The sequence below is a fragment of the Prinia subflava genome, chromosome 27 (genome assembly GCF_021018805.1).
Source record: "Prinia subflava isolate CZ2003 ecotype Zambia chromosome 27, Cam_Psub_1.2, whole genome shotgun sequence".
NCBI classification, from domain to species: domain Eukaryota; kingdom Metazoa; phylum Chordata; class Aves; order Passeriformes; family Cisticolidae; genus Prinia; species Prinia subflava.
In genome coordinates, this window is record NC_086273.1 from 1,751,652 (window position 1) to 1,778,698 (window position 27,047).

General features: G+C 53.2%; 2 protein-coding genes across 2 annotated transcripts; both read right to left on the reverse strand.

The window, feature by feature from the left end:
• Positions 1-332: 332 nt before the first annotated feature.
• Positions 333-1,331, reverse strand: LOC134562316 (olfactory receptor 14C36-like). The gene has a single exon (XM_063419699.1). It carries the CDS (start codon positions 1,311-1,313, stop codon positions 333-335), a length of 981 nt encoding a protein of 326 aa, XP_063275769.1. The 5' UTR covers positions 1,314-1,331.
• A 20,764-nt stretch (positions 1,332-22,095) lies between these two features.
• LOC134562317 (olfactory receptor 14A16-like) lies at positions 22,096-23,051 on the reverse strand. The gene has a single exon (XM_063419700.1). It carries the CDS (start codon positions 23,017-23,019, stop codon positions 22,096-22,098), a length of 924 nt encoding a protein of 307 aa, XP_063275770.1. The 5' UTR covers positions 23,020-23,051.
• Between the last annotated feature and the right edge of the window lie 3,996 nt (positions 23,052-27,047).

Genomic DNA, 27,047 nt, shown 5'->3' on the forward strand with positions numbered 1-27,047 from the left:
ACGGCAGCAGCACTGGCAACACCAAGTGCTGCTGCTGCTGGGCACAGCTGCTGTGCCAGCACTGATCTGCCCCAGCTCTGCACACAGACACTGCTGCTGCAGCCACTGAGAAGGGAATAAAGGGGGGATCTCCAGTGAAAACTCTGCAGGGAGATCCTTTTTGTCATTTAAAGCCACCAAGAACAGTGTTCCTCATTGACACAGTCTGTCGCCATAGTGTAGGTGAAGAGAATCAAAATCAGAAATGGCACAAACAATGCCCTTTTTTATTGACAATACTGAAAAATTAAAACAGAGCAAAAAAAGTACCACGACCAAAGCAACACGTGCTATCAAAGATGACGTTTGTTACAAATGATTTGCAGAAACTGGCCAGGAGTTAAATGTTTCTGAAATCGTCCAGTGATCAGTCTCCACACTGCAGCCTTGAGCTCCTGGTTCCTCAGGCTGTAGATGAGGGGGTTCAGGGCTGGAGGCACCACCGAGTACAGAACTGACACTGCCAGATCCAGCGATGGGGAGGAGATGGAGGGTGGCTTCAGGTAGGCAAAGGCTGCAGTGCTGATAAACAGGGAGAGCACGGCCAGGTGAGGGAGGCAGGTGGAAAAGGCTTTGTGCCGTCCCTGCTCAGAGGGGATCCTCAGCACAGCCCTGAAGATCTGCACATAGGAGAAAACAATGAACACAAAACAGCCAAATACCAAACAGACACCAACCACAATAACCCCAAGGTCCCTGAGGTAGGATTTGGAGCAGGAGAGTTTGAGGATCTGTGGGATTTCACAGAAGAACTGGCCCAGGGCATTGCCATGGCACAGGGGCAGGGAAAATGTATTGGCTGTGTGCAGCAGAGCATAGAGAAAGGCACTGGCCCAGGCAGCTGCTGCCATGTGGGCACAAGCTCTGCTGCCCAGGAGGGTCCCGTAGTGCAGGGGTTTGCAGATGGACATGTAGCAGTCGTAGCACATGATGGTCAGCATGGAAAACTCTGCTGAAATGAAAAATACATACAGAAATAGCTGTGCAGCACATCCTTCATAGGAGATGTTCCTGGTGTCCCAGAGGGAATTGTGCATGGCTTTGGGCACAGTGGTGAGGATGGAGCCCAGGTCGCTGAGGGCCAGGTTGAGCAGGAAGAAGAACATGGGGCTGTGCAGGAGGTGGCCGCAGGCTACGGCGCTGATGATGAGGCCGTTGGCCAGGAGGGCAGCCAGGGAGATGGCCAGGAAGAGGCAGAAGTGCAGGAGCTGCAGCTGCCGCGTGTCTGCCAATGGCAGCAGGAGGAAGTGGCTGATGGAGCTGCTGTTGGACATTTGCTGTGTCTGGACATTCCAACCTGCAGCAGGATGAAAGCTTCATTTGAGGGGAGATTTCATACAGAAACATCAAAGCCCTTTCTCATAGACCATTCCCTGCAAATATAAACACCTCCCCCTTCTCTATGTCAAGGAGATCTTCCTTCACTTTGGTTTCTAGAGCCCTGATTGCTGCTGGCCAATGTTCATTGAAGAGCCAGTCCTTAAACTGCAGGACACCTGGCAGTCAGCCTTGCCCTCCAGTCAGTGCAGGGGAACACTGAGGGCAGGGGCCAGTCCTGGTGTTTGAACCTGGACAAAGAACCTCCTCCTAAGGCATGGGAGCTGCCAGGGAGAAGGGATGGGGATTGCAAGTGGTAGAATGAGAGATTCTGCTGCACCTGGGGAGGACAGAGAATCCAGTGAGGCAGGAGGATTGTCTGAGGCTTAGTGCAGGCTGAGGGGAGCTGCTCTGTCCCTGTTCCCATCTGCCATGGACTTGCACCTTTCCAAGCTTCACTCCCTTGTTACCCTAGAAAGCCAGGAGACCCTGCTGAGAGCAGAGGGATCCCTGGCACACAAAGTGGCTCCTGCCTTTCCCCAAGTCAGGGAGAGTCAGCTCAGTCAGGGAGAGTCAGCTCATTCCCAGCCTGGCAGCCTGCCCTGCCCAGAGCTCCCCGGGGCAGAGGGAGCTGGGACACCCCATTGCTGTGCTCAGCCTGCACAGGAGGAGCCCCAGGGCTGGGCCTGAGCCTGCAGCTGGAACTGCCATTCCCAGAGAGCCCCTCAGCAATGCCAGGAGCACCTGGGCAAGGCAAGGAGAGAGAGAGGCAGGCCCTGAGGAAAAGCCTTTCCCTGGCCAGCCCTGCACAACCCCTGCCAGGCGGCAGCAGTGCAGGACAGTGGCCCTCAGGCCCTGGTCAGCAGGGAATGGGCACATGGCAGGAGAGATGCCCTTCATCTCTGCTGCTGCTCTGCTGGCCCAGGAGGGCACTGAGGGCCCCGAGCCCCTGGGCTGAGGGCTGTGCTGGCTGGGAGGGGACAGCAGAGCTGTGCTGCTCAGGGCAGTGTCTGCCCTGCAGGGCAGGGCCGGCAGGTGCCACATCTGCCCTGCAACAGGACTTCCCCCAGCACTGCCTCCCTCCTTCCCTGCCCAGGGCTCTGCTGGTGGAGCTGTCCCAGCCCGAGCTGTTCCTGTGGCCCCGGGCTCCTTCCCTGCCAGTGCTGCCAGAGCCCAGCCCAGCCCTGGGCCAGCTCTGCCCTGCAGCTGCTCGGGGCTGCAGGGGTTAAAGAACAGCTCCCCCAGGCTTGGGCACCATGGAAAGGGGATGCTGGATGGATCTGGAGGCTGGGGAGGTGGAGGCACTTGCTGAGCTTCTAAGGAATCCTCAGTGTAATGGTTTCACTGCATCAGCGCCTGCTCTTGCCTGCACAGCTGAGTTTCAATTTTCACTAGTTTGACCAGTGGAAAATTGGGAGCACAGATTCAGGAAAGCAGAGACCAAGCAGGAAACTCCTGCCCTAAATGTGCTCATGAAAATTCCCCTCAGAAATGATCAGGGCATGAGCTGGAGATCTGAGCAGCCCTGGTCCACACAGCACCCTCTCCACAGCAGCAGGACCTGCCCTGGCAGGAGTCATTTTTTGTACCCACATCTCCTCTCCAGCATCCAAGGGGAGCTCCCAGGCAGGCTGAGAGCTGCCCCTGGCAGGTGGCAGATGCCCTGGGCTGGCCAAGAGCCCTCAGGGCTGCAGCACCTGCTCTGCACCACAGCCCTGGGCAGCCCTGGCTGCAGCCCCAGCTTCAGCCCCTGCAGCCGTCCCTGGCAGCAGGAGCCGTCCTGCCCTGTCCCTCTGACGGTGCCCAGGGCAGCCCCGCTCTGGAGCACATCCTCCCCCAAAGCAGCAAGGGCAGCAGAGCCATCCTTACAGTCACCTCAGTGCTGTCCTGGCTCAGCTTCAGGAGATCCCTGCAGCCACAGACTTACCCTGTCACAAGTGGGGAATATTTCTCCATGAAGAATCTCAGAATTTTCCTTCCAGTTTCTTTGAGCCTCTGTCTGCTTCATTCCTCTCAGGTACCTGCAGGCAGTGCCCTCAGCCCTGCTGGGCTGGGAGAGGAGCTGCTCCTCAGGAGAAATGGCTTTTTAAATCTTTTCTTGGTTTCCAGGAGCTGCCTCTGTGCCAGGAGCCCAGCCCAGCTCAGCAGCACAGACACAGCACAAAGATTTAATGAGCCTCTGGCGGCTTTGATATTTTTCACAGAAGACTCAGTCCCTGAGAGACTGTTGGAAAACTTTTTGAGAACTCAAAGTTAAATTGAAACCCCAAAGTTTTTAGAAGTTTTAATGTGTCCCACAAGAGACACAACTGAGTAAGTATCCCCATGTTCCAGCTAAAGAACGTTGCAGGCAGTGATGACAGGTGGGCACAAACAAGGCAAAGGTGTCTCTGATGCTGACCAAACCTGAATGTGTTTCAGGAATGCAAAGGGCCAAGGCCTGAGCCCCAGCCCCTGCCAAGGCAGATCCTGTCCCTCTCTCCTTGCTCAGGGCTCTTCCCGGGCCACTGGGATGTGGGGATGTGCAATGCCAAGGGCAGCACCATGGCGCGGCCCCTGCCAGGCTGCTGAGCAGGGACAAGGAGGCAATGAGGCCCCAGGCCTGCAAGGGTCACTTGTCCCCTCCTGATGCCTCAGGCCCAGGCCCAGCAGCCATGGCCCAAGTGCTGCAGGAGTTGGCTGTGTCAGGGCCTTTCAGCTGCTGCCCATGCCTGTGCCCTGTGCAGCCCAGGCTGTGCTACGGTGTCCATGGCCTGCGCCTCTGTCCCTGCAGGCTGTCGTCATCCCCCGGCTGCCCCACCTGGCTGGGCCCTTCCTTTGCTGACAGCTCTGCGTCCTGCCTGCCTCTGCCTGGGCACACAGAGCCTTGGGCTGCTCCAGACTCCTGCTGGGGGATGTGTTGCACCACAGCTCTTCCCTGGCAGGGAAATTCCTTTCTCCTCATGTCCCTGTTCAATCCAAGTTCCAGCTGAGGGCTGCAGGGAAGGAAAGGATGGCACCACAACTTTCCATGTCCAACCCAGCAGGGATGTGACAGCTCTTTTAACACAATAACACCTGGCCAAGGGCACAATGTTCTTTCTATGCTGAGGCCTTGCTTTAGCAAAGGAAAACTCCTGTCTCAGGCTCAACTTTCCTGCTCACCCAGACACCTCAAGTTCCTCAGCAGAAGAGAATTCCAGACTTCACATGGGCTGGCACAGGATGGGGAGATTTCCCCCTCAACAGATGCTCCCATTCCAGTTCTTGTATTGAAGCATCTCCTGTCCCTCAGTTTTGGTTTCCACTTGCAAATGCAAGTCCAGAAGCTCTGTTCATGCCCAGCCACAGCAGGTGACACAAGGACAGGGCACTGGCAGTGGGACATTTGCAGGGAGCGCCTTCAGTGAGCGCTGGGGGCTGGAACTCAATGCAGAAAACACCCGGGGGCCTCCAAGGCACCAAGGCAAAAGGAACAAAGTTTCAGTTCTGGCCTTGCTAGGGAGGACCAAAATCTCTACTTTTTACCCCAAGGTCCCATTGCCAGGTGTTCTACAAGCCCAAGAGGAGACCCCTGAGGGGCACTGAAATGAGCCCTCCCTGTGGTGCAGGAGGGTTCGGGGCAGAGGAGGGGCTGCAGGAGCTGGGACACGGCTGAGATGCAGCTGCCCCAGCGGTGCCTCCGGGCTGGCAGGGCCGTGGTCACTCAGGGTCAGTGGCCGGTCAGTTCTGTTGAGTGGACACGGGTGTGGACACTTCCCTTGGAGCGTCTCCAGGGATGGAATGTTGGGGCTGTCCCTGTTGTGTCACACAGACGGGAACGCTGGGGCTGCCCTGCTCCTGCCCCAGCCAACAGCTCTGCCAGCGCCTGGAGGGGACACAAAGGCTGAGCCAAAGGGTGAGAATTGCACAATGGGCTGAGCTGGGAGGGAGCCACGGGGATCAGGGAGTCCAAGCCCTGGCCCTGTCCAGGACAGCCCAACAATCCCAGCCTGTGCATCCCTGGGAGTGGTGTCCAAAGGCTCCTGGAGCTCTGGCAGCTTTGGGGCTGTGAGCATTCCCTGGGGAGCCTGGTCAGTGCCTGAGCCCCTCTGGGGGAAGAAGCTTTTGCTGCTCTCCAGCCCAGCCCTGGCCTGGCCCAGCCCCAGCCCTTCCCTCGGGTGCTGTCCCTGCTCCCCCGGGGCAGAGGTCGGAGCTGCCCCCGCGCTGCCCCTCGGGAGGAGCCGCAGCCCCCGGGGAGCTCTGAGCTGCGTCTGCTCTGCTGCAGCTGAACAAACCCAGCGCCCTCGGAGCTCCAGGGAAAGGTCCTGCCCCTGCCTCAGGGCTTGGCCAGTGCCACCGGGAGAAAATCAACTTCCAACTTTTGCCCCACAACAGGGAGGAGCTGCAATTCTTGGATCAGAGAGTGGGGTGGAATGGCGTGTCACTGGTTGGCTGGCACGGCCTGGCTCGGTGGCACTCCCTGAGCCCCTTGGAGATGAGTGTCAGCTCCCACGGGGACAGCGCCGGCAGCCGTGGCTTCACCAAGTCCTGAGCGGTGCCGGTGGCCACGGTGCTGATGGAGGTGGAGGCCGTGCTGGGCACGGGGCCCCGTCAGCCCCAGATGTGTGGGGCAGGGGCTGCACCCCCTCCCCAGAGTCCCCTGGCATGGGGTGACCCCTGTCGTCACCTGAGGGTCCTGCTGGAGGCACAGCCCAGGAACAGCCCTGGCACCCCTGTGGTCATCTCTGAGATGTCAGGGACCAGGCAAAGCATGGACTGTTGAGCGAGGGGCCTGCAGATGGGGCAGAGGGCCCAGAGGGGGATTCCAAAACCCTTTGGAATCCCCTCAATTCCACTGCCTCATGGTTGCCAGAGTAGCTGGTACCTGGTTGGGAGCAGTGATGGCTCCAGCAAGGAGGGGATCCTGTGCTTGTCTTCAGCAGGGGTCCTGGCCATGAGCTCTGGATTTCAGCTGTGTGTATGGGGTCCTGGCTGTGGGTTTGGTGTCCTATAATTGTGTTCATAAGGGGGTCCTGGCTGTGATCTATGGATCCCATCTGTGGTTTGGGATCCTGGCTGTGAGTTTGAGGTATCAGCTTTGTGCTTGAGGTCCTGGCTGTGGACTCAGTCTTCCTTGCCCATCTTAGCTGGGGGTCCCAGCCCCACTCTCAGCCTCCAGGCATCCTGTCCGTGTGCCACCTGCTCTTCATCCTGGCCATGGAGGATCTGAGCTGCTTCTTTCCCCACAACCACATCTGCACCAGCAACAAGTCCTGCAGCCAGGTGGTGATGTCCAGGATCAGGTACAGCCCCAGCCTGGCTCTGATGGCTGATTGGGGTTGTGCTCTCTTGGAGATGCAGCACTGAGACCCCTCTGCTGTTGCCATCAGGTTCTTCTTCCCCAGCTGGTGCAGACTGGAACAGTCCCAACATTTCCAGCTGCTGAATGACGGGGCCAGCCCTGTCCTGAACTACCACATCATTGATTAACCTTTTGCCCAGGAGAGCCCTGCCAGGCCTTCTCCTTCTTCTCCCATTCCACCTGTTCCTCCTCCTTCACCTCCTCCTCCTCATCCAGTGCCCACAATTGCCTGTGGGATGTGGATCCTCTTCCCTGACTCACCTGCAGCTGATCATGGCCATCCCACAGTGGGCACGGGGTACCCCAGGTTGCCCAGATGGGCACTGTGTCACACCCCTGGGACAGCCTGACAGCCCTCAGGACAGCTTGGAACCTGCCAGGGCAGCCTGGTACCCACAGGGACAGCCCAGGATAACTGGGGACAGCCTGGCAGCCACTGGACAGCCTGGCACCCAAGGGGACACTGGGACACCCACAGGGACAGCCCTGCATTGCTGAGACGGCCTGGCAGCCACTGCACAGCCTGACATCCCTGGGGACACCTCGCCACACACCTCTGCCTCCTGTCCCAGGCAGCTGCAAGGTGCTGCTGGTGGCTGTGGCACAGGTCTCACCTTGTGGGGACGTGGGTGGCAGCGGTGTCATCCCGGGGTGTCCCCACAGAAGCTGCAGCTCTTGTGGCACATCCCCGACATCGCCGACATCAGCACCGAGCAGGCGGCGAGCCGGGGGCGGCCCCGTGGAGAACCGGCTCGGCCCCCTCCCTGTGCTGGGGTGACTTGATGGTGCTTGTATCCCCAATGGTCTGTTCTGGTTGTGCTGTACATTGAGTTCTGCACCTTTCAGACTGGTTCTAAGAGCCAAGGGGGAGAAAGAAGCAGCGCTGAGTTTGTTTGGAGAAACAGCACTCCCTCCTGCACATTGCAGCTCCTGGACGGTGTTCGTCTGAAGCACGGACAGACTGCGGGACAGAGATTGCCTTTGCTTTCAGTCAGTTTGAGCTCGCTGAGGCAGAGAATTTCCCTGGACTTGGTTTTTTTTTTGGTTTTTTTTTTGACTGTTTCAGCCTGTCGTGGCCTGAAAAACCCAGAGAGACACCGGGATCTCACACCTGTGGCCCACCGGGGCCTGGACCTCGGCATTTTCCAGCGCTGGTGGATGTGATAAGGGACTGAGCAAGACGAGATACACCCACAGCAAGGACTCTCAATGTTACCATCTCTCTTCAGAGCAACCAGTGGTTTTATTGCTTCATATTATTCATTCTTTATACTTGTGGGCACTTTGTATGTTAAATAGTTTTTTCCACTTTCTCTAAGGAGATTTTTTTGCCTTGGACCAATCCGTGGGAGGCCGCTTGGGTTTGCTTCTCCAGAGGAACCCCATTCAGATATTTCTTATCAGATTTGTCCTAAGCCAAGACAAATACATTTTTAATGATGCCCCGTGTGTGGCTTGAGAAAATGGAAACAACTTGTACTGTTTCCATTTTGGTTGTACTTTGTGTGTGGATAAAGCAGGCAGTAGCCATTTTGCTGCTTGAATTCATAATGTCCCTTGGAATGGAGTCCTTCCTGTGTTTCTGTTCCCTAGGCTTTTTTGATGTTTTAATACCTTTATGGTCCCTAGGTTTATTTTCTTATCCAGACATAGTTCCAGTATTGTCCCTAAGACTGATCTTTTAAAGTAGGGGAGCACCAATTAGGATGCTGTCCTCCTGGGCTCAGTAATAATGATTCATACAAAGTTTGTAAAGGGACTGGAGTTTGTGCCAGATATGTTTGATTGATCGTTTCTTCATCCTACCCTGTGTCTTCGTTCCAGCAGCATGTTTTTGGGATTCATTAGTAATTGCACCAAGTTTTTTGAAAGAGGCATAAGGGATGAAGCTTTTCAACCTGTCGTTTTCCTCTTCTCTTTTGAATCTGTGAAATAATTTTTTGAGAATGTTCAGTTTCCCACTGAATGTTAAAGATACCCGTCCTGGTATTTCATCTGGTGAGCTTCCTCTGTATGGTTTGCAGCTTCTCTAGAGTGAGGGCTGAGATGTCCAGAGGGGCTGATGAGACCCCTGACCCAGAACTAGACCCAGGTGTGCAAAATCCTGAGTAGTGTGGAGAATGGGAGAGAATGGGCTGAACCTTGAAGGAATTTTCTGCTCCCCCAGCTTGGGACTTTCCACGTGAACAAAATCAGAACCCAGCTGAGGTGGGGAAATATCTGAAGGAGAAGTGCCAGGATGACTGTAAGGAGAAAAAGCTCATTGCAATAAGCTGGCCCCTGGCATATGCTTATGGCACACTGCTGGATACTGTAGGGCAGCAGATGGAGGCAGGGGGGAAGGGAGATAAATCAGCAGCTACCCCAGTCACTCAGGCTGCAGCCAACAGCCCAGCTACTCAGGCTATAGCTAAACCAGACAGTGAGCCTAAGCCAGCAGCTAAACCAGACAGTGAGCCTAAGACACTGGCAGTTGCAAAATCTATCAACCAGTGGACAGAGATCCAGGTCGAAGACCCCCAACACTTCCCAATACCCAGTCAGAAGCCAAAGCAACTGACACAAAATGAGAAGCTGAAGCAACTGGCACAAAAGCAGAAGTGCAACCAACTGACCCAAGATCAGGAGCCACTATTGAGTCCTTTTCCCTGAAGGACCTTCGTGGCCTAAGGAAGGATTACACTCAACGACCTGATGAATCTATAATTAGTTGGTTAGTCCATCTTTGGGATGCTGCAGGCCAGGCTACAATTCTGGAGGGCACTGAAACGAGGCATTTGGGATCCCTGTCACAGGATCCCGTTATCGACCAAGGAATGATGAGGGAGGCTCACCCTTGCAGTCTCTGGGAATGGGTCCTGGCAAGTGTGGCACAAAGATATCTGTGTGCAGACCATCTTGAGATGCAGCAAACCCAGTGGAAGACCAGAGAACAAGGGATTCAAGGCTTGAGAGAAATGGCAGGAGCAGAGATTGTCTTCTCAATGACCTAAACACCAGGAACCCAGACTTGGTACCATGTACACCTGTGATGTGGGGAAAACTTGTACGACTTGGGCCACAAGAACACTCTTCTGCTTTAGCAATAATGAAGGGGGATGACACGGAGGAGACTGTGCTGGATATGGGGAAGAAGCTCTGAGCATCTGCAGATGCTGTGCATGGCCCAACACATGCAAGAATGGCAGCTGTGGAAACACGTCTGCAGAAATGAGAAGACAAGAGAGAGGAGAACCAAAAGAAACTCAGGGAGGAGATGAAAGAGGACATTCTCCAAATCTCTGCAGTACAGATCAGAGGTTCTGGCACCAAATGCAGATGTTCCCCAGACAGAGAGAGAAGGGGAACCCCATGAGCTGAGCTGTGGTACTTCCTGTGTGATTGTGGAGACAACATGAGGAGATGAGATAGAAAATCTACTGCTGCTCTAGCGCAGTGGGTGTCTGAATTAGAGGACAGCAAGACTCAGAGAGTAAGTTCCAGCATAAAAGGAAGCAGCTCCAGTTAGCCAGGGAAAGAAGGATAACCAGGCTTAGAGGGACCCGACCTCTAGCCAGGTAGAGGCTAGGGAAAACTGTGATTTTTAGACTGTGTGGATTCATTGGCCTGGTAGATTAGACCCACAAAAAAATATGAGGCCTTGATTGACACTGGTGCACAGTGCGCATTAATCCCATCAAGACATGTAGGGACAGAATCTGTTTCTATTGCTTGTGTGACAGGGGGATCACAGGATTTTCCTTTGGTGGAAGCTGATGTGAGCCTGACTGGAAATGAGGGGAAGAAACACCCTATTGTGACTGGCTCAGAGGCCTCATGCATTTTGGGCATAGACTTCCTCCAAAATGGGTATTACAAAGACCCAAAGGGACTCAAGTGGGTGTTTGGGATAGCAGCTGTAGAGACAGAGGGTGTTAAGCAATTGAACACCTTGCCTGGACTATCAAAGAACCCATCTTCAGTAGGACTCCTGAAGGGGGAAGAGCAACGAGTGCCAATTGTCACTTCAACAGTGCATCCCTGAGAGTACAGAACAACTGGAGATGCTGTGATCCCCATGCACAAGATGATCCGAGACCTGGAGAGCCAAGGGGTGGTCAGCAAAACACACTCACCCTTCAACAGCCCCATCTGGCCTGTGCCCAAATCTGACAGAGAATGGAGATTGACTGTGGACTGTTGTGCCTTGAATGAAGTGACTCCACCACTGAGCGCTGCTGTGCCAGACATGTTGGAGCTCCAGTAGGAGCTGGAATCCAAGGCAGCCAAGTGGTGCTATTGACATTGCCAATCCATTTTTCTCCATTCCTCTGGCTGCAGAATTTTTCCATTCCTCAGGCCTCAGTTTGCCTTCCTATGGAGGGGAATGCAGTACACCTGGAACCCACTGCCCCAGGGATGGAAGCACAGTCCCACCACCTGCCATGGACTGACTGAGACTGCACTGGAAAAGGGGGAGGCTCCAGAACATCTGCAGTCCATCAATGACATTGATGGTCACACAACATCCCCTTTCCAGTGCCCCTCCCTGCCCTCTTTGCAGACTGGTTCCAGCTCTGCCCTTCCCAAGTGCCCAAGACCCTCTGGCATGGCTCTGCCCTTTCCAAGGGCTTTGAGAGAGGTCCCACAGTGACCCTGCCCAGCCTTCTCAACATCCCTGACACCAAAGACCTTTTCCATATCCCACAGTTCCAGGTCAGTGCCCAGAACACAGCACAGCCCTGTCCAGGTCCTTGGAGTGGTTCAGAAGGGAGGCAGCTGTGATTTCTCCACACAGAGCCCCACCCCAATGGTCTCTCTGTGCCCTCCTTGGCTGCCCTGAGCATTTTTCCCTGGAGCCTCCCTGCCCTGGATGTTTCTCTCAGTGCAGTCCTAAGCACAGCCCAGTAAAGAATTCAGGTGGTTTCCCAGAGGATGTTACTCTCAGAGTGAAGGGGCCTCAAGGCACTGTTTGTGCCACTGGCATTGTGCCCCCTGGAATGCTGCTGATGGTGTTTGTGCTCCCTGGGCTTCATCTCCCCACACACACACCATGCACTGCTGAAATCTCCTCAGGACACAGCAAACATGGACTGCTGGCCTGGTCCCTTGGTGTCCCTCCATGCAGGGACAAACAACCTCCTGCAGGTACAGGTGAGATGCCTGTGCTGGCAGTGGTGGTTGCAGGGGCTGGTGTGGGACAATTGCCCTGGGGCACCTTCCCAGGCTGTGCCCAGAACAAAGACACAGCCCAGGCCCTGCTCTGCTGCTCCCTCAGCTCCATGCCAGCAGCTCTGGCTGTGCCAGGACACTGCTGTGTGCCCCCCTGCACACTCCCCCTCTGCCCCAGGCACTGGGCTTTGCTTTGCCAGGCCATTCCTGGAGCACATTGCTGACAGCAGCTCTGGAGGAGAGCAAAGCCTTCCTGGCCTGCCCTCAGGAGATGCCCTTTGCTGCTGCAGCTGCTGTGCTGTGTCCCAGCTGTGTCCCAGCAGTGCCCATGGCCTGTCCCTGCCTGTGGGCACAGCAGGGACACGCAGCAGGACAGTGACCAAGCTGCCACAGCCCTGGGGCCTTACAGCCACAGAAGGGCTGGCAAGGAGAGGCTGCAGCTGGGAAGAGCAGCTGTGGGAAGAGGCAGGGCCATTGTCCCTGGCTGTGCTGCTGTGCTGGGAGTCTCTTCCCTGCACCTCTGCTCACAGGCACTGCCCCTGCAGAGACACAGAAGGGCTCAGGAAGCATCTTGGACACACAGGGCAGAGCAGGACACTTTATTTTACATCAGTGCACAGTGATCATGGCTCCTCACTGTCTCTGCTTAACACAAGCATGGTAGACGTGGTTGTAGCAATACTGTAACTAATGGCATCCCCTTATGGAAAATGTTATCAAAAATTTAAAAAGAAAAAAAAAGGAAAATTAGAATACACCAAATAGAATAACAAAAAAGACAAATGGCACAAAGCAGTCTGGAATTAGGGGGCCTGGAATGAGTTCCATTTTGAATGCTATGCAGAAAAAAACAGGCATTTTATTGTTTCTGAAAAGCACAGAGGGGTCATATTCCTCAGGGCATCCTCATGCTCCTCGTCCCTCAGGCTGTAGATGAGGGGTTCAGTGCTGGAGGCAGCAGCGAGTCCAGAAGTGACAGTGGCAGATGCAGGGATGGCCCCAGGCTGGCACAGGTGACCTTGAGGCTCTGCAGGGCCCAGGCCCAGCGGCTGTGCCAGAGTCAGGGCTGAGGTCACACTCTGTGGGCTGGGGCAGAGCCCAGGCACAAATCAGCCCTGGCCCAGCAGCTCTGCAGTGGTGGCCACCAGGCCGGGTGCCCAGGGAGCCTTCTGGCCATGGCCTGCAGGGAGCTGCTGCTGCTGCCAAGGTGCCTTTGGTGTGCCAGGCTCTCCCTGCACAGCTCCCAGCACGGCCCTCTGCCCTTGTGCCCAAGCCCTTCCCTGTCTTGGGGCTGGCCTGGGGCTGTTCCTGCAGCAGGGCCTGGCCTGGCCATGGCACAGCAAAGGCAGTTCCTGCTGCAGCAGGAGGCTCTGCCTGCAATGGGCTCAAACAACCCCAACAAGGCCCTGCTTGCAAAGCCCCCAGGGGGAAATGAAGAGCAGGGTCATGCTGCTTTTGGGGTGAATAATGCTGAACCCAGCCTGACTCCTCCATCCCAAAGTTCCACATCCTGAGAGGGAGCTGAAGCTGTGGCAGAGCTGGTCAAAGCCCCAGAGAAAGGAACAACCAAGGGACACCACTGAGAGCTTCTGCAGAGCTGCTGAGCTGGCACAGCCTGGGCACATCTGACTGACAGGGCAGCACTGCAGACTAGAAAAGCCCTATCCCAAATTTTCACTGCAGCATCTCCTGACATTTCCCTTCTTGGAGGGTGTGGAGATTCCTCCCTGGAGTGGGGACATCCCTCAAGGTCACTGCCTGAGGCTGAGCTAAAGACATTTTCCCATGGTCATTGGTCTGGGGCAGTGACACCCATCTCTACTTAATAACTGGATTTGCCTAAATACAATTGCTTCAAAATTGCTTCCTAGAGCACTATATTAAAATAGATATTACAGCTCCTATTCTGTAGAGTAAATGATTCTGATTAACACATTTTTGTCTAATCATCATCATCAGTCATATCCATATTTATATAAATACTTCTGGTTTGCCATCCGTAATGTTGTGGGACAAAGTTGTACAAAGATTCAATTCCACCTCTATAATCCTTTACACATAAATACTTGACAAAGTCTGGGGCTGGGATTGGATCCAGGCACTCCCAGGCTCCTCTCACAGAAGAAGTTTAGAAAGCCTGGGGCTCCTGCTTTGGGGGAGCTTGGGGGTATAATTGGGGTGTTGGGGCTCCTTTCTGCACCTCATGACCCAACAAGAGCCTCTCTACTAAACTGTGCCTGAAGCTGCCACTCTGCCCATGACAGGAACCCCTGTGAGTGTCTGTGACATCCCAGCTCTTTGGCAGCCTGGACACTCCTGGGATGTCCCCTGGAACCCCTGTGAGTGGCTGTGACATCCCAGCTCTTTGGCAGCCTGGACACTCCTGGGATGTCACCCTGGAGCCCCTGTGAGTGTCTGTGACATCCCGGCTCTTTGGCAGCCTGGACACTCCTGGGATGTCCCCTGGAGCCCCTGTGAGTGTCTGTGACCTTGCTGTTCTTCAGGAGCACAGGGATGTCACCACTGCACTCCTGACACTGCCTGTGACAAATTGGCTCCTTGGCAGTGTAGAGACACCTCTCTTGTCACTGTGCAGCCCTGTGACTGTCACCTCATGACCCTTAGGAAGATTAAGGACCCCTGGGATGTCACCGTGGAACCCCTGTGACTGAGTGTGACCAAACAGATCTTCAGGAGCCCAGAGACCCCTCAGATGCCACCATGGAGCCCCTGTGCCTGCCCGTGAGCTCACAGCTCTTTAGCAGCTGGAAACCCCTGGAATCTATTCAATCTGTCCCGCTGAGGAAGGATCCTCAGCAACTTGGAGGTTCCCTGATGAATTTTATTTCTCCACAGGTTTGTTCATTCTTCAGCTCTTCAGTTCAGGAATTCAGTGCAATAGACTCATTAAAATTTAAAAACACCCCAAACAAGACAAACCCCTGGGAAAAATTTAATTATAAGTCTTCAGTTCTTCTGTGGTTAATTGTATAGATTTCCAAAGTGTATTCAAAGAAAATGTACTATATTTTTCTAAATGCAGTGTGGTTTTTTTACTATTTAGTTTAGTTTTCCTGTTTATAGATTGATATCAGCAATCCTCAGGTAATATGATCAAGAGCACCTCCTAAGGCACTCTAAATAGATATGAAAATTAAGATCCTTCATGGCTGGCAATCAATCACACTTTGTCCTTACCTCCATGCCACTTTTCCTTCATCCAACCCCTGGGATTCAGAATAGCCTTGTACAAATCTAAGCTTTCTCCACTCAGGCTGTGCCTGCAGCTTTCAGCTCCTTGGCACCCACTCCCACCTGCTTTCCTGGAAGAAGGAGCTGCCTGAGACACAGAGGGATGTTCATTTATTGTCAGCCAATAAAACCAAGGGGAGGCACAGTTCCATGAAAAACACAAGTCCAGCCAGTGACACAGACAGAAGATCAGGATTTCTTCTCCTTCCACTGTACAGTTCCAGGAAATTCGTGGTGTCTCCTGGTGGGAAAATATTGACATTTCTTAAAAGTACTGAAAGGACCCAGCCAATGAAGATGTGCTTATGTACCTCACAAGCCGCAGATTCCCTACAGCTTTGCAGGGTTTCTGTCCCATCTGCTCTGCCCCAGTCTAAAACAGGGACCAGCATTATCCCAGGATCAGTAGAGAGCTGAATTGGAAAGGACCTCAACAAGTCAGCAACCCTGGCTGTCAGAAACTGGGTCAGACCAAGTGGTTCAAGGCTTGATTTGGTATGGATTGGAAAATCCCAAAGGACAGGGAGGAGGCAGCATCTCAGCACCTGGCTGAGCCCATGGGAACAAAGGTTTCCTCCTGTCCTGGCTGAACCTCCCCTCTTTCACCCCATCCTCATTGTCTTTTGTCTTCCACCAGGCCCCCTGGTGAAGAGCCTGGCACTGTGTTCTCCATCCCCTCCTGGGTGGCACTGCCAGGCTGGCATGAGGAGCCCCTCAGCCTTCCCTGCTCGGGGCTGGACAAGCCCAGCTCCCTCAGCCTCTGCTCACAGCCAAAGGGCTCCAGCCCCACCTTGGAGCCCTTCCCTGGCCCTGCTGCAGCTGCCAGACATCTTTCCCGCCCTGGGGAACCCAAGCCAGGCCACAGTGCCCTGGATAATGCAGGTCCTTGATGTCCTGATGACACAGCCCAGCCCCTTGTGCCCGTGTCAGGCTCTGGGGTGGATCCTGTGGAACATCCATTGGTGGAGGCTGTGGCTCCAGGGGCACCGGGGGGATACCGGGGGACAGGGGAGCCCACTGGGCATGAACAGCATTGGACTTGTCTGGGGGGAACTGTGAGGGGGTCTGGGGCAGAGTGACCAACCCAGTGACCTCACGCAGCCCCCTCTGATGTCACACAGCCCCCTGTGATGTCACAGCCAACTCTGTCACCTCATGTTACCAGATGATAAATGGTCTGCACCTGGTGAGCTCACACAATGCTTGTTCTCCAAAACTACTGGCCCATGGAAACCACACAGTGCCCACTGTGGTGGTCAGAGGCTGTTTAGGGCACGGTGGCCATGAAATATTTGAGTTTTCAAATATCCTGTGAAAGAAGGAGGGGCATCAACAAAACTTCTACATTGGACATAGAGAGAACAGATTTCGGCCTTTTCAGGATGCAGATTTGAGGAGTACCAAATCAGGTACTGACCCTTTTAAGGGAAACAGCACTTAAAAACAAGAGGGTCCATCAAGGATGGACACACTTCAAGACAGACATAGTGAAAGAGCAGAAACAGCCTGTCCCTCTATGCAAAATATGAGCCAGCAAGGAAAAAAATTGGCCTGGCTGTGCATGGAGTTTTGCAGGAACTCAGGCAAAAAAAGAGGGTACTGTTGCCTTTTGATGGAAAGGCAGGCGACCTGGTTCCAGAAAGCCAGCATGGCAGCTCGACGTCCTCGAGCTACTCGGGCCACTGACACGCTGACACCAATGTGGTGGACGGCAAATGGCATTTATTGGATTAGCAGGTGGGGTTAAATAGTCTAAGAGGTCTTTACTATGTCAGGGGGGGGCGGAGGGTTCAAGGTGAGAGGCCAATGGGGTTAGGAGGGGTCACCACAGGAGAGACGGGGGGAGGGTCCTTATCTTTCCGTGACATCGCGAGATCTTCCGGTCACCTTTCCTTATCTAACACACACAGGGTACATCACATTTGGACAGAGGACCAGGAACTCAAAAAGGGTTAAAGGACGTCGCTTGGTGATGTAGAAAGAAAATTACAAAGGTGAAAGCTCAATTAGAGATTAACATGGCTGTTTTTTGAAGGATAATAAAAATGTTTTAATCCATACATTAATGGCAAAAGGAGGGGTAAGGACAACCTCCATTCCTTATTGGAGGTGGTTGCCCTGTGTCTTGGTTTGAAAGACAGATATCTGCTAGGAAGGGGCAGGACCTCCCTAGAGATGGAGAATTCAAATCCCCTCCCTCCAAATTATTCCAATTAAAAAAAATTAAAGGAGATTTCAGACAGAGGTATGGGGGTAGGAATAACAGTTCTTTACTAGTATATATGACAAAACGACAAACAAACAACAACTATAGCATCAATAATAAACAGAACCAAGGACCTTGAGGGCTTTCTTTTACAAAAGCCCAGAGCAGTTTGATCTCGGCGCCCCTGCAGGACTCCGAGAGGCCGAGCTGGAAGGAAGGAAAGTCCCGGACCGGTGGATGAGATGAGGAGCTCTGCGCTGGCAGCTGGAGCAGCAGGGGTGTCCCGGCAGGGCTGGGCAGTGCAGGGCTACAGAGTAGCAGGGGAACCTCAAAGCTCCGAAGAAGCAGCGGCGGTGGGGGGAGGCTGGAGAAAACGAGCTCAGGATTCCCGGGTACACAGCAGATGACGATAGATTTCCCAGGACGAGGCAGAGGCAGAGGGCAGCCTGACTGTCCTCCTCTGCGCTGAGAGCAAGAGTGCTCTCCCCTCCCCCAGATCTGTCTTTTTGCCTTTCCCAAAGCTCATCCTCTCTCCCCTCTGAGGGACACTCACAGGGACTCATAAACAATAGGTGTAGCCTCGTGCTGCCATATCCCTCAAGTACTCCCTTTTTGTTCTGACTAAGTAGTCATCAAGGCTTCTTGGAAACTTACGGGAAAAAATTCTGTGAGAAGAAAAAAACCCAAATCTAACCCCCAACACCCTGGTTTTTCTGAGTTTTTTTAAAGCCTTCTACATGTTCATAAGATGGAATCAGTTCTTTAGTTTCTGTAAAATATTAAGGGTCAGTTTTTCACTTTCTCACACTTTGGACCATAAAAAACCTTTCTTGTTTTTGTTCACTGACCTTTGTCTACACATTTCTAGCCTGAAAATAATGTTGGTTGAGAGCTGGTCTGGCCAGTGGGGTGAAGGGGTAGTAACTCCAGAAGCCAATCCATAACCAGACTCACAAATGTATAAAAATGGAAGAAATACACAGCCTTGCCCTCTTTTTGGGGAGCAGCTTTCACTGAAAACCTCGTGCCTCCATGTTGTTGTTTTGCATGCCGATTTCACAGGAAGTGATATGGTTACCAAAGATGAAGAAAAGGCTGAGGTACTTTACCACTTCTTTGACTCATTTTTCAATATAAAACAGGTTGTCCTCAGGACAAGTGTTCTCCTGAGCTTGTAGGGAGCAGAAGAGCCCCCCTGGAATCCAGGAGGAAGCAGCTGGGGACCTGCTGAGCCACTCAGATGCTCACAGGTGTCTCTGGGACCAGATGGGATCCATCCTAGGGGCATGAGGGAGCTGCTGGATGAGCTCCCCAAGCTGCTCTCCATCATTTCTCCTCAGTCCTGGCTCAGCAGGGAGGGCCCAGAGGCCTGGAGGTGCCAATGGGAGCCCATCCCCAAGAAGGGCTGCAAGGAGGATGTGGGGAACTGCAGGCCTGTCAGCCTGCCCTGGGTGCCCAGCAAGGGGATGGAACAGATCCCCTTGAGAGCCATCCCAGGGCACCCCCAGGATGGCCCAGGGATCAGAGGCAGCCAGCGTGGATTGCAAGATCTGCACTGAGGATCTGCAGGAGGGGATTGAGTCCAGCATCAGCAAATTTGCAGGTGACACCAAGCTGGGTGTGAGTGTGGATGTGCTGGAGGGTAGGAGGGCTCTGCACAGGGCCCTGCACAGGCTGGATCCAGGGCCCAAATCCAACAGGCTGAGGCAGAACAAGACCAAGGGCCGGGTCCTGCACTTTGGCCACAACAAGCCCTGCAGTGCTCCAGGCTGGGGACAGAGTGGCTGGACAGTGGCCAGGCAGAAAGGGACGTGGGGCAGTGCTGGACAGCAGGCTGGACATGAGGCAGCAGTGTGGGCAGGTGGGCAAGAAGGCCAATGGCTCCTGGCCTGGATCAGGAATGGTGTGGGCAGCAGGAGCAGGGCAGGGATTCTTCCCCTGTGCTGGGCACTGGTGAGGCTGCACCTTGAGTGCTGTGTCCAGTTCTGGGCCCCCCAATTTAGGAAGGACATGGAGGGGCTGGAGTGTGTCCAGAGAAGGGCAACAAGGCTGGTGAGGGGTGTGGAGCACAAGTCTTGTTAGGAGTGGCTGAGGGAGCTGGGGTTGTTTATCCTGGAGAAGAGGAGGCTCAGGGGAGACAAGGTGGTGTCAGGACACTGGTTGGACTTGATAGTCCCCAAGGTCTTTTCCAACCTTGCTGATTCTGTGATTCTCTGAAACCACCCTTGCAGCAGTTGCAGGATGAGCCCTGGGCCTCCTCTTCAGCAGGTGCAGCAGCCCAGGTCCCTCAGCTTCTCCTCACAGCCCCAAAGCCCATCCTGTCAGTCCTGCAGAGCCTCTGCAGCCCCTCCTCATTGCCCAGAGCAGGGAGCCCCACAGCCAGACACAGCAGGGCAGATGAGCCCCCCTGGCCTGTGGTGCCTCTGGCAAGGGAGCAGCAGGAGGCCCTGCAGGAGCCTGCAGACAATTCCTGAAGCACTTGGAGGATGATCCTGTTATAAATGCCAATACGATATTCCAAATAAAATAATAATTAGTTTTATTAATAAAGATTGAATTACAGAATTTCGAGAAACCCAACAACAGCGGAGACATTTGACGGTCTTTTTCCTGGGAAAATGCCAAGGGTGTACCATGAGATACAGGGCCTGGCAGCCTGCTATCTCCCCCAACGGTTCACAAATTTGCCCGGTTCAGGGCTTGGTTTTTATACACTTTATTCTGCCCTTGGCACTATTTCCCCATATTTCCCTTTGTTTCCCGACTAGCTATTCAAATTCAAGAGTTTCCCGGACCAGGCTGAAAAGAGTTCTTTTCTCAGTTCAAATGTTAATGTCCAATTTCTATAGATCCTTATGGTTGATGAATGATCGAGATATGGATGATGTTGCTTGATGGTCTGTGAGGGTGTCAACCAAGGTGTGGATCGCTGGGCCACCTTATCTTGATGAGTCTCCTCCCGGTACTCGAGAAGGCTGCAGGTTTTCCCTTAAATCCTTTGTTCCTTTCTGAATGGTGGTGCCTGCTTTTTCAGAGTTGTTAGTTTCACCATCTGATACAAGGTCTCCTAAAACATATACTTTACCCAACACATATTTATACAATATTATAGTTTTTCAATTTACCATAAGAACATGAATTAATCATTTCACATTTTTCACACTCCTGCTCCCTAAGGGATGTTCCCATGGTGCAAACTCAAAACTAAAATGGGGAGTTGGGCCTGAGAGAAAAGGGCAAACAGGGATGGGCTGTGTGCACGGGAGGGAACAGTGATGCTCAAAAGGACAAAATCTGGAACAAGAGAAAGAAAAGCCATGGTGAAGGAAGGCAATGCTCAGGGCTATTTGGAGGTGGCTGCAAGGCAGAGCCCTGGCTCTGAGTGACTTCTGCAGTTGGACAGGAAACTCATGTTCACTCATGGGAACAAACTTTCTGCCTGAATACAGAGGCCACGACAAACCTGGGTGCTTTCCCTCCTGTCCCCCAGCCCTTCCTGGCCCCAGGGGCTGATGGCATTTGTGCTCACTCAGGTTCATCTCCCCACACCAACACCACGGGGGTGCTCACGCCTGCTCTGGGCAGTGCAAACAGGGGCTCCTGAGGCAGTGCTGCCGTGGCTGTGCCTGCAAGGATGCAGCACCTGTGTGAGCTGGGGGAGAGGCCAGGGCTGCAGAGGGGGGATGTTGTTGGCAGGTGCATGAGGACACTCTGGGATGCTGTCCTGGGGTGTCCAGCACAGTGGGGATGGATCAGGCCCTGCTCTGCTGCTCCTTCCCGTCTCCCCCAGGGACCTTGCAGAGCCCCAGCCATGCTGTTTGCCCCCAGCCTGCCCACGGCCACCCTGGGGCTGCTGACGGGGCTTTTCTGTGCTGAGCATTGGCCTGGCCGCGTGGTGGAGAGAGCCTGGGCAAGGAGCCTGCAGCCCCCAGGCCCTGGCCTGAGGCGTCAGCGCTGCCCCAGCAGTGCCCATGGCCTGTCCCTGCTGCAGCCCCGGCACTGCCACCCCAAGCCCTGTGCCCGGCCCCGAGAGCACTCAGGCCCTACAGCAACAGCAGGGCCAGGAGGGCAGCGGGGCAGGGCCACGGCAGCAGCACTGGCAACACCAAGTGCTGCTGCTGCTGGGCACAGCTGCTGTGCCAGCACTGATCTGCCCCAGTTTTGCCTTGAATTTTCGTAGTTTGCTGAGCGTTCATATTAGAAGAGAAATGTGCAGTTTCTCACACTGGTGAATTGTAAACACAAGACCATGTTTTGTAAATATCAGCAATGTTATGAATTCCTTCTCCAAGAGAAGGGGAGGTTGAATGACGGCTTCCTGGACCAGTGTGACAGGAGAGGTGGCGATACCCTTCTCCAATCCATAGTCACCTTGCCACAGATATATAATAGCAAAATAAACTAAGGGGCAGCCTTCTGCCCAGCATGCTCTGATGCACCCAGATCTGTGTCCCCAGTCTGTTTTCTAGCTAAGCTTCCACGGTGATACCCCAGCTCTGCACACAGACATTGCTGCTGCAGCCACAGAGAAGGGAACAAAAGGGGGATTTCTGCAGAAAACTTTCAGGAGGTCCTTTAGTTCATTTAAATCAACTGAGAATACAGCCCCTCAATGGCACAATCTGTGGCCACAGCAAAGGTGGAGAGAAAAAACATCAGAAAGGACACAAACAATGACATTTCCTTGTGGACAGCATTTAAAAAGTCAAACATAGAAAAACAACCTCCAAAATGACACCAGGAAGAAGTATCAAAGATGACTTTTATTACAAACTATTTACAGAAATTGGCCAGCAGTTTAATGTTTCTAAAATCGTCCAGTGATGAGTCTCCACACTGCAACCTTGAGCTCCCTGTTCCTCAGGCTGTAGATGAGGGGGTTCAGGGCTGGAGGCACCACCGAGTAGAGAATTGACAGGGCCACATCTAGGGATGGGGAGGAGATGAAAGAGGGCTTCAGATGCGCAAAAAATGATGTGCTGATAAACAGGGAGACCACAGCCAGGTGAGGGAGGCAGGTGGAAAAGGCTTTGTGCCGTCCCTGCTCAGAGGGGATTCTCAGTACAGCCCTGAAGATCTGCACATAGGAGAAAACAATGAACACAAAACACCCAAGATCTAAACAGACACTAACAACAATGAGCCAAAACTCCCTGAGGTAGGATTTGGAGCAGGAGAGCTTGAGGATGTGTGGGATCTCACAGAAGAATTGGCCCAGGGCATTGCCATGGCACAGGGGCAGGGAAAATGTATTGGCCGTGTTCAGCAGAGCGTAGAGAAAGGCACTGGCCCAGGCAGCTGCTGCCATGTGGGCACAAGCTCTGCTGCCCAGGAGGGTCCCGTAGTGCAGGGGTTTGCAGATGGACACGTAGCGGTCGTAGCACATGACGGTGAGGAGGAAATACTCTGCTAAAATGAAAAACAAAACCAGAAATAGCTGTGCAGCACATCCTTCATAGGAGATGTTCCTGGTGTCCCAGAGGGAATTGTGCATGGCTTTGGGCACAGTGGTGAGGATGGAGCCCAGGTCGCTGAGGGCCAGGTTGAGCAGGAAGAAGAACATGGGGCTGTGCAGGAGGTGGCCGCAGGCTACGGCGCTGATGATGAGGCCGTTGGCCAGGAGGGCAGCCAGGGAGATGGCCAGGAAGAGGCAGAAGTGCAGGAGCTGCAGCTGCCGCGTGTGTGCCAATGGCAGCAGGAGGAAGTGGCTGATGGAGCTGCTGTTGGACATTTCTTCACTCTGGGCATCATGGACTGTTGAAAGAAGACAGTGACAAGATGATATCATTCTATTTGAGTCAGTCCTATGTATTGTATTTGGAATCCTCTAATAATCACTTTTATTCCTGTGAATGAATTTTGCTAAACTTTTTTAAGTTCAGGTATCTGCTGCTACTTAGTTACTGCTACATCTTAAGCATTGCTCTTAGCCTGAAAGCTGGGGAGCCCAGATGGAAAGCAGAGCTCTCTGTGCCCCAGTGCACTGAGACCTGCTGGTCCCCACAGAGGTGCCCTTTGCTCATTACACCTCCCTCTATTTCAGGGTGATGGCACTTAAAAGTTTCCTGAAAAATAAACTGGACTCTCTGAAAGTTGCAATTGAAGTTTGCAATTTCAAAACAAATTTTCCTAAATTCTTCTCACCTTTGTTATCTCTGTTGCCTGACACATGGGGATATCCAGGCTTGGTCTGTCTCTCTGCTGCCTGGAGTTGTGCCTACTGGGAGCTGTTCCTCTCTGTCCAAGCCTTGTCTCTGCCACTGCTCCCAGAGCCCAGCCCAGCCCTGGGAGCTCAGCTCTGCCCTGCACACCCCTCCCAGCACAGGGCACTTCCCAGGGGCATCTCCCTGGCACCAGGGCCTTAAGGGCCGCTCAGACAAACACAGATGCTGCAAGCCAAGGTGCTGCTGCTGCTGTCTGTAGCTAGAGGAGGGTGAGGAGGCACTTTCTGAGGGAGATCTCAGGCACATCTGCTGATCCCCAGGCTGACAGTGCAGGAGTGTCAGTGACACAGACAACCCTGACAGCCCCTTTCCCTTTCCTTCATGACAAAGCTGAGAGCAGCCCTGGCCATGCAGCACCATCTCCACAGCAGCAGGAATCTGCCCTGATGGGGGTGGCTCCTTCCACCTCCAACTTCTCCCCACAGTCCATGGGAGCTGCCAGGCAGGCTGAGAGCTGCCCCTGGCAGGTGGCAGATGCCCTGGGCTGGCCAAGAGCCCTCAGGGCTGCAGCACCTGCTCTGCACCACAGCCCTGGGCAGCCCTGGCTGCAGCCCCAGCTTCAGCCCCTGCAGCCGTCCCTGGCAGCAGGAGCCGTCCTGCCCTGTCCCTCTGACGGTGCCCAGGGCAGCCCCGCTCTGGAGCACATCCTCCCCCAAAGCAGCAAGGGCAGCAGAGCCATCCTTACAGTCACCTCAGTGCTGTCCTGGCTCAGCTTGAGGAGATCCCTGCAGCCACAGACTTACCCTGTCAGAAGTGGTGAGCATTTCTCCACGAAGAAGCTCAGAATTATCAAAAGTTGTGAAGATTTCTCTGTGAATGATCTCAGAATTGTCCTTCATGTTGCTTTCAGCCTCTGTCTGGTTCACTGCTTTCAGGTACCTGCAGGCAGTGCCCTCAGCCCTGCTGGGCTGTGAGAGGAGTTGCTCCTCAGGAGAAATGTCTTTTTAAAGCTCTTCTTGGTTTCCAGGAGTTGCCTCTGTTCCAGGAGCCCATGCCAGCTCAGCAGCACAGACACAGCACTAGGACTTTAATGAGTCTCTTGGGGCTTTGGTGTTGTTTACATCAGACTCACTTCCTCAGAGACTGTTCAACAAACTTCTCAAGAACTCAAAGTCAGATAAAACTCCAAAGTTTCTGAAAGTTTGATAGGGTCCCACTGAGAAAGTGTTGCTGGCTCAGTTATATCAAAAAACTGGTGGCAGTGCTGACAGGTGGGCCAGGCTGCTGAGCAGGGACAAGGAGGCAATGAGGCCCCAGGCCTGCAAGGGTCACTTGTCCCCTCCTGATGCCTCAGGCCCAGGGCCAGCAGCCATGGCGCAAGGGCTGCAGGAGTTGGCTGTGTCAGGGCCTTTCAGCTGCTGCCCATGCCTGTGCCCTGTGCAGCCCAGGCTGTGCTACGGTGTCCATGCCCTGCGCCTCTGTCCCTGCAGGCTGTCGTCATCCCCCGGCTGCCCCACCTGGCTGGGCCCTTCCTTTGCTGACAGCTCTGCGTCCTGCCTGCCTCTGCCTGGGCACACAGAGCATTGGCCTTGATACTGGAAGAGTTAATTCCATTTTTGCTGTGCATTTGAACTTTTAGCACAGGAACAAGGCATGCAGGGCCTGCTTTCCCAGCGAGGATGGTTGGAACAGAACAAAACATCTGGCTCAAGAGTGCAGGGACAGAGACAACAGGGAGTGAATCTGGGACGTTCAGGTGGGTTTTATGGAAATGGGTAAATTGTAATACACATTTAGAAACTGTATAAAAGCAATACATGTGTAGAATCATGTCCATGTAAGGTTAGGAGTTATCCCATGTTGGACCTCAGGCCTGTATAAAGGAGGCCCTCTGAAACACCAAGTTAGTGTTAAGGAGCCTTTTTCTGATATTTTGGACATTTGGTGACAGCAGAGGCTCACGGAACCAAGGAGTCAGCTGTGACACTCTGGAACCCCATGGAACAAAGGCTCCATTGTGCTGCAGTGGAACCCCCTGGAACCAAAGGTCCATTGTATCAGAGCAGGGCCTCCTGAACCGAGGAGAGCATTGCTGACAGTGTGGAACTCATGGAACCATGGGGTCACTGTGATGGTGTGGGGCTGCCAATGGAACCAATGGTCCAGTGTGACACTGCAGAACCTTCTGGAACCAAGGTAATCCTGTTATGCCAGGGAACCTCATGGAACAAAGGATCCATGTAGAGGAATTTTTAGAAGAGCGAGGTCATGATTTATTGATGGGGGGTTTGAACAATCCCTGCTACCAGGGAACAGTATAAAAGTCTGTACTGCTCCTGTGCTGGTCTTGTAAGCCTTGAATTAATAAGAAAGTAGCAGTTGTAATAATTTAGTGTGCCTTCTCACGGATGCTTCCTCACGGATGCTGAAGATGTGTAACAACTTGTTAGGCCTTCTCATGGATGTAGAAAACAGAATGCTATTCATAAGGTAGAACAAAGGCAAACTATAGGCCAAAAAACGTGGCCCAATGAACAATCATTTAATGTCTATGCATATGTACTTTTAGCCAATCACAACTGTTTACCTGTGCTTGCTTTCCTGTCTGTAACCTGATAAAAGTGGAATAGAAGGAATAAACAGAGAGATCAAACCTAATCATGTTGATGCCTGTTTGATACTCAGCTCCTTTCTCACAACAGATCCATGGTGACACTGCAGAACTCAGAGCATTGCTCACAATGTGAAAGCTCATGGAACCAAAAGTCCATTGTGACCCTGCAGGGCCTCATGGAACAAAGGGGGGATGGAACAGATCTGGCTGGTTTGGCCTCCCAGGGGCCACCTGACAGGTCCAGCTGATCTTGGAATGCTGAGGGCTGCCTCTCATCAGCCCCTGGAGCACTGGGGCTCTGTGCTTTCCTTCCTATGGAAGAGAACCATCCATCCTTCCAGGTGCCCACAGCTAAAATTGATAGTTCCCCTGCAAAATTCCATATATGAGAGGATTTTCCACTACAAAAGCTGCCAGGACAGAGAGCTCAGGCTGGCCTTGGCCTCTGGGGGTCACCTCTCATCTCAAGGAAGCCCTGAGGAAAGGAATTGAACAGGTTTGACTTCTGGAACATCAATGATTCTCATCCTCTCATATGCTCTTCTGATCATATGTGTCTCTTTTTCCTTTTTGTGTATTGTAATACGTGTTGAAATGTAATTCGTGCTAAATATTAAAACTACAGCATTCTCTACAAAAGCCAGGTGACAGGGAAGCGATATGCACCAAATTATTCAGAAACCAGAGATGATGGCTGTCTCCAGAAATGCGTGTCTCAGAGGATTATTCGTCTAGTGAAACCCCTGTGATATGCATTCGATACGCATCCACGATAATATTTGTCCCCAGAAGAAATGTATTCCAAAAGATTTTCATATGAATTATTCACCCAATTCCAGGAAAACTTTCGTCATATGCGGCGGAAAGAAGGAAAACGACATTAATATGCTAAAAAGTATAGGGACAACTCCAGACTCCATTATCCCGCAGAGCTTGGAAAATGTATAAGAAGAAACTGTGTGAAAGCAGCATCGAAGAACC

Excerpts from the sequence above, each read along its gene's own strand:
- LOC134562316 (XM_063419699.1), bottom strand. The coding sequence starts at position 1,313 with ATGTCCAACAGCAGCTCCATCAGCCACTTCCTCCTGCTGCCATTGGCA.
- LOC134562317 (XM_063419700.1), bottom strand. The coding sequence starts at position 23,019 with ATGTCCAACAGCAGCTCCATCAGCCACTTCCTCCTGCTGCCATTGGCA.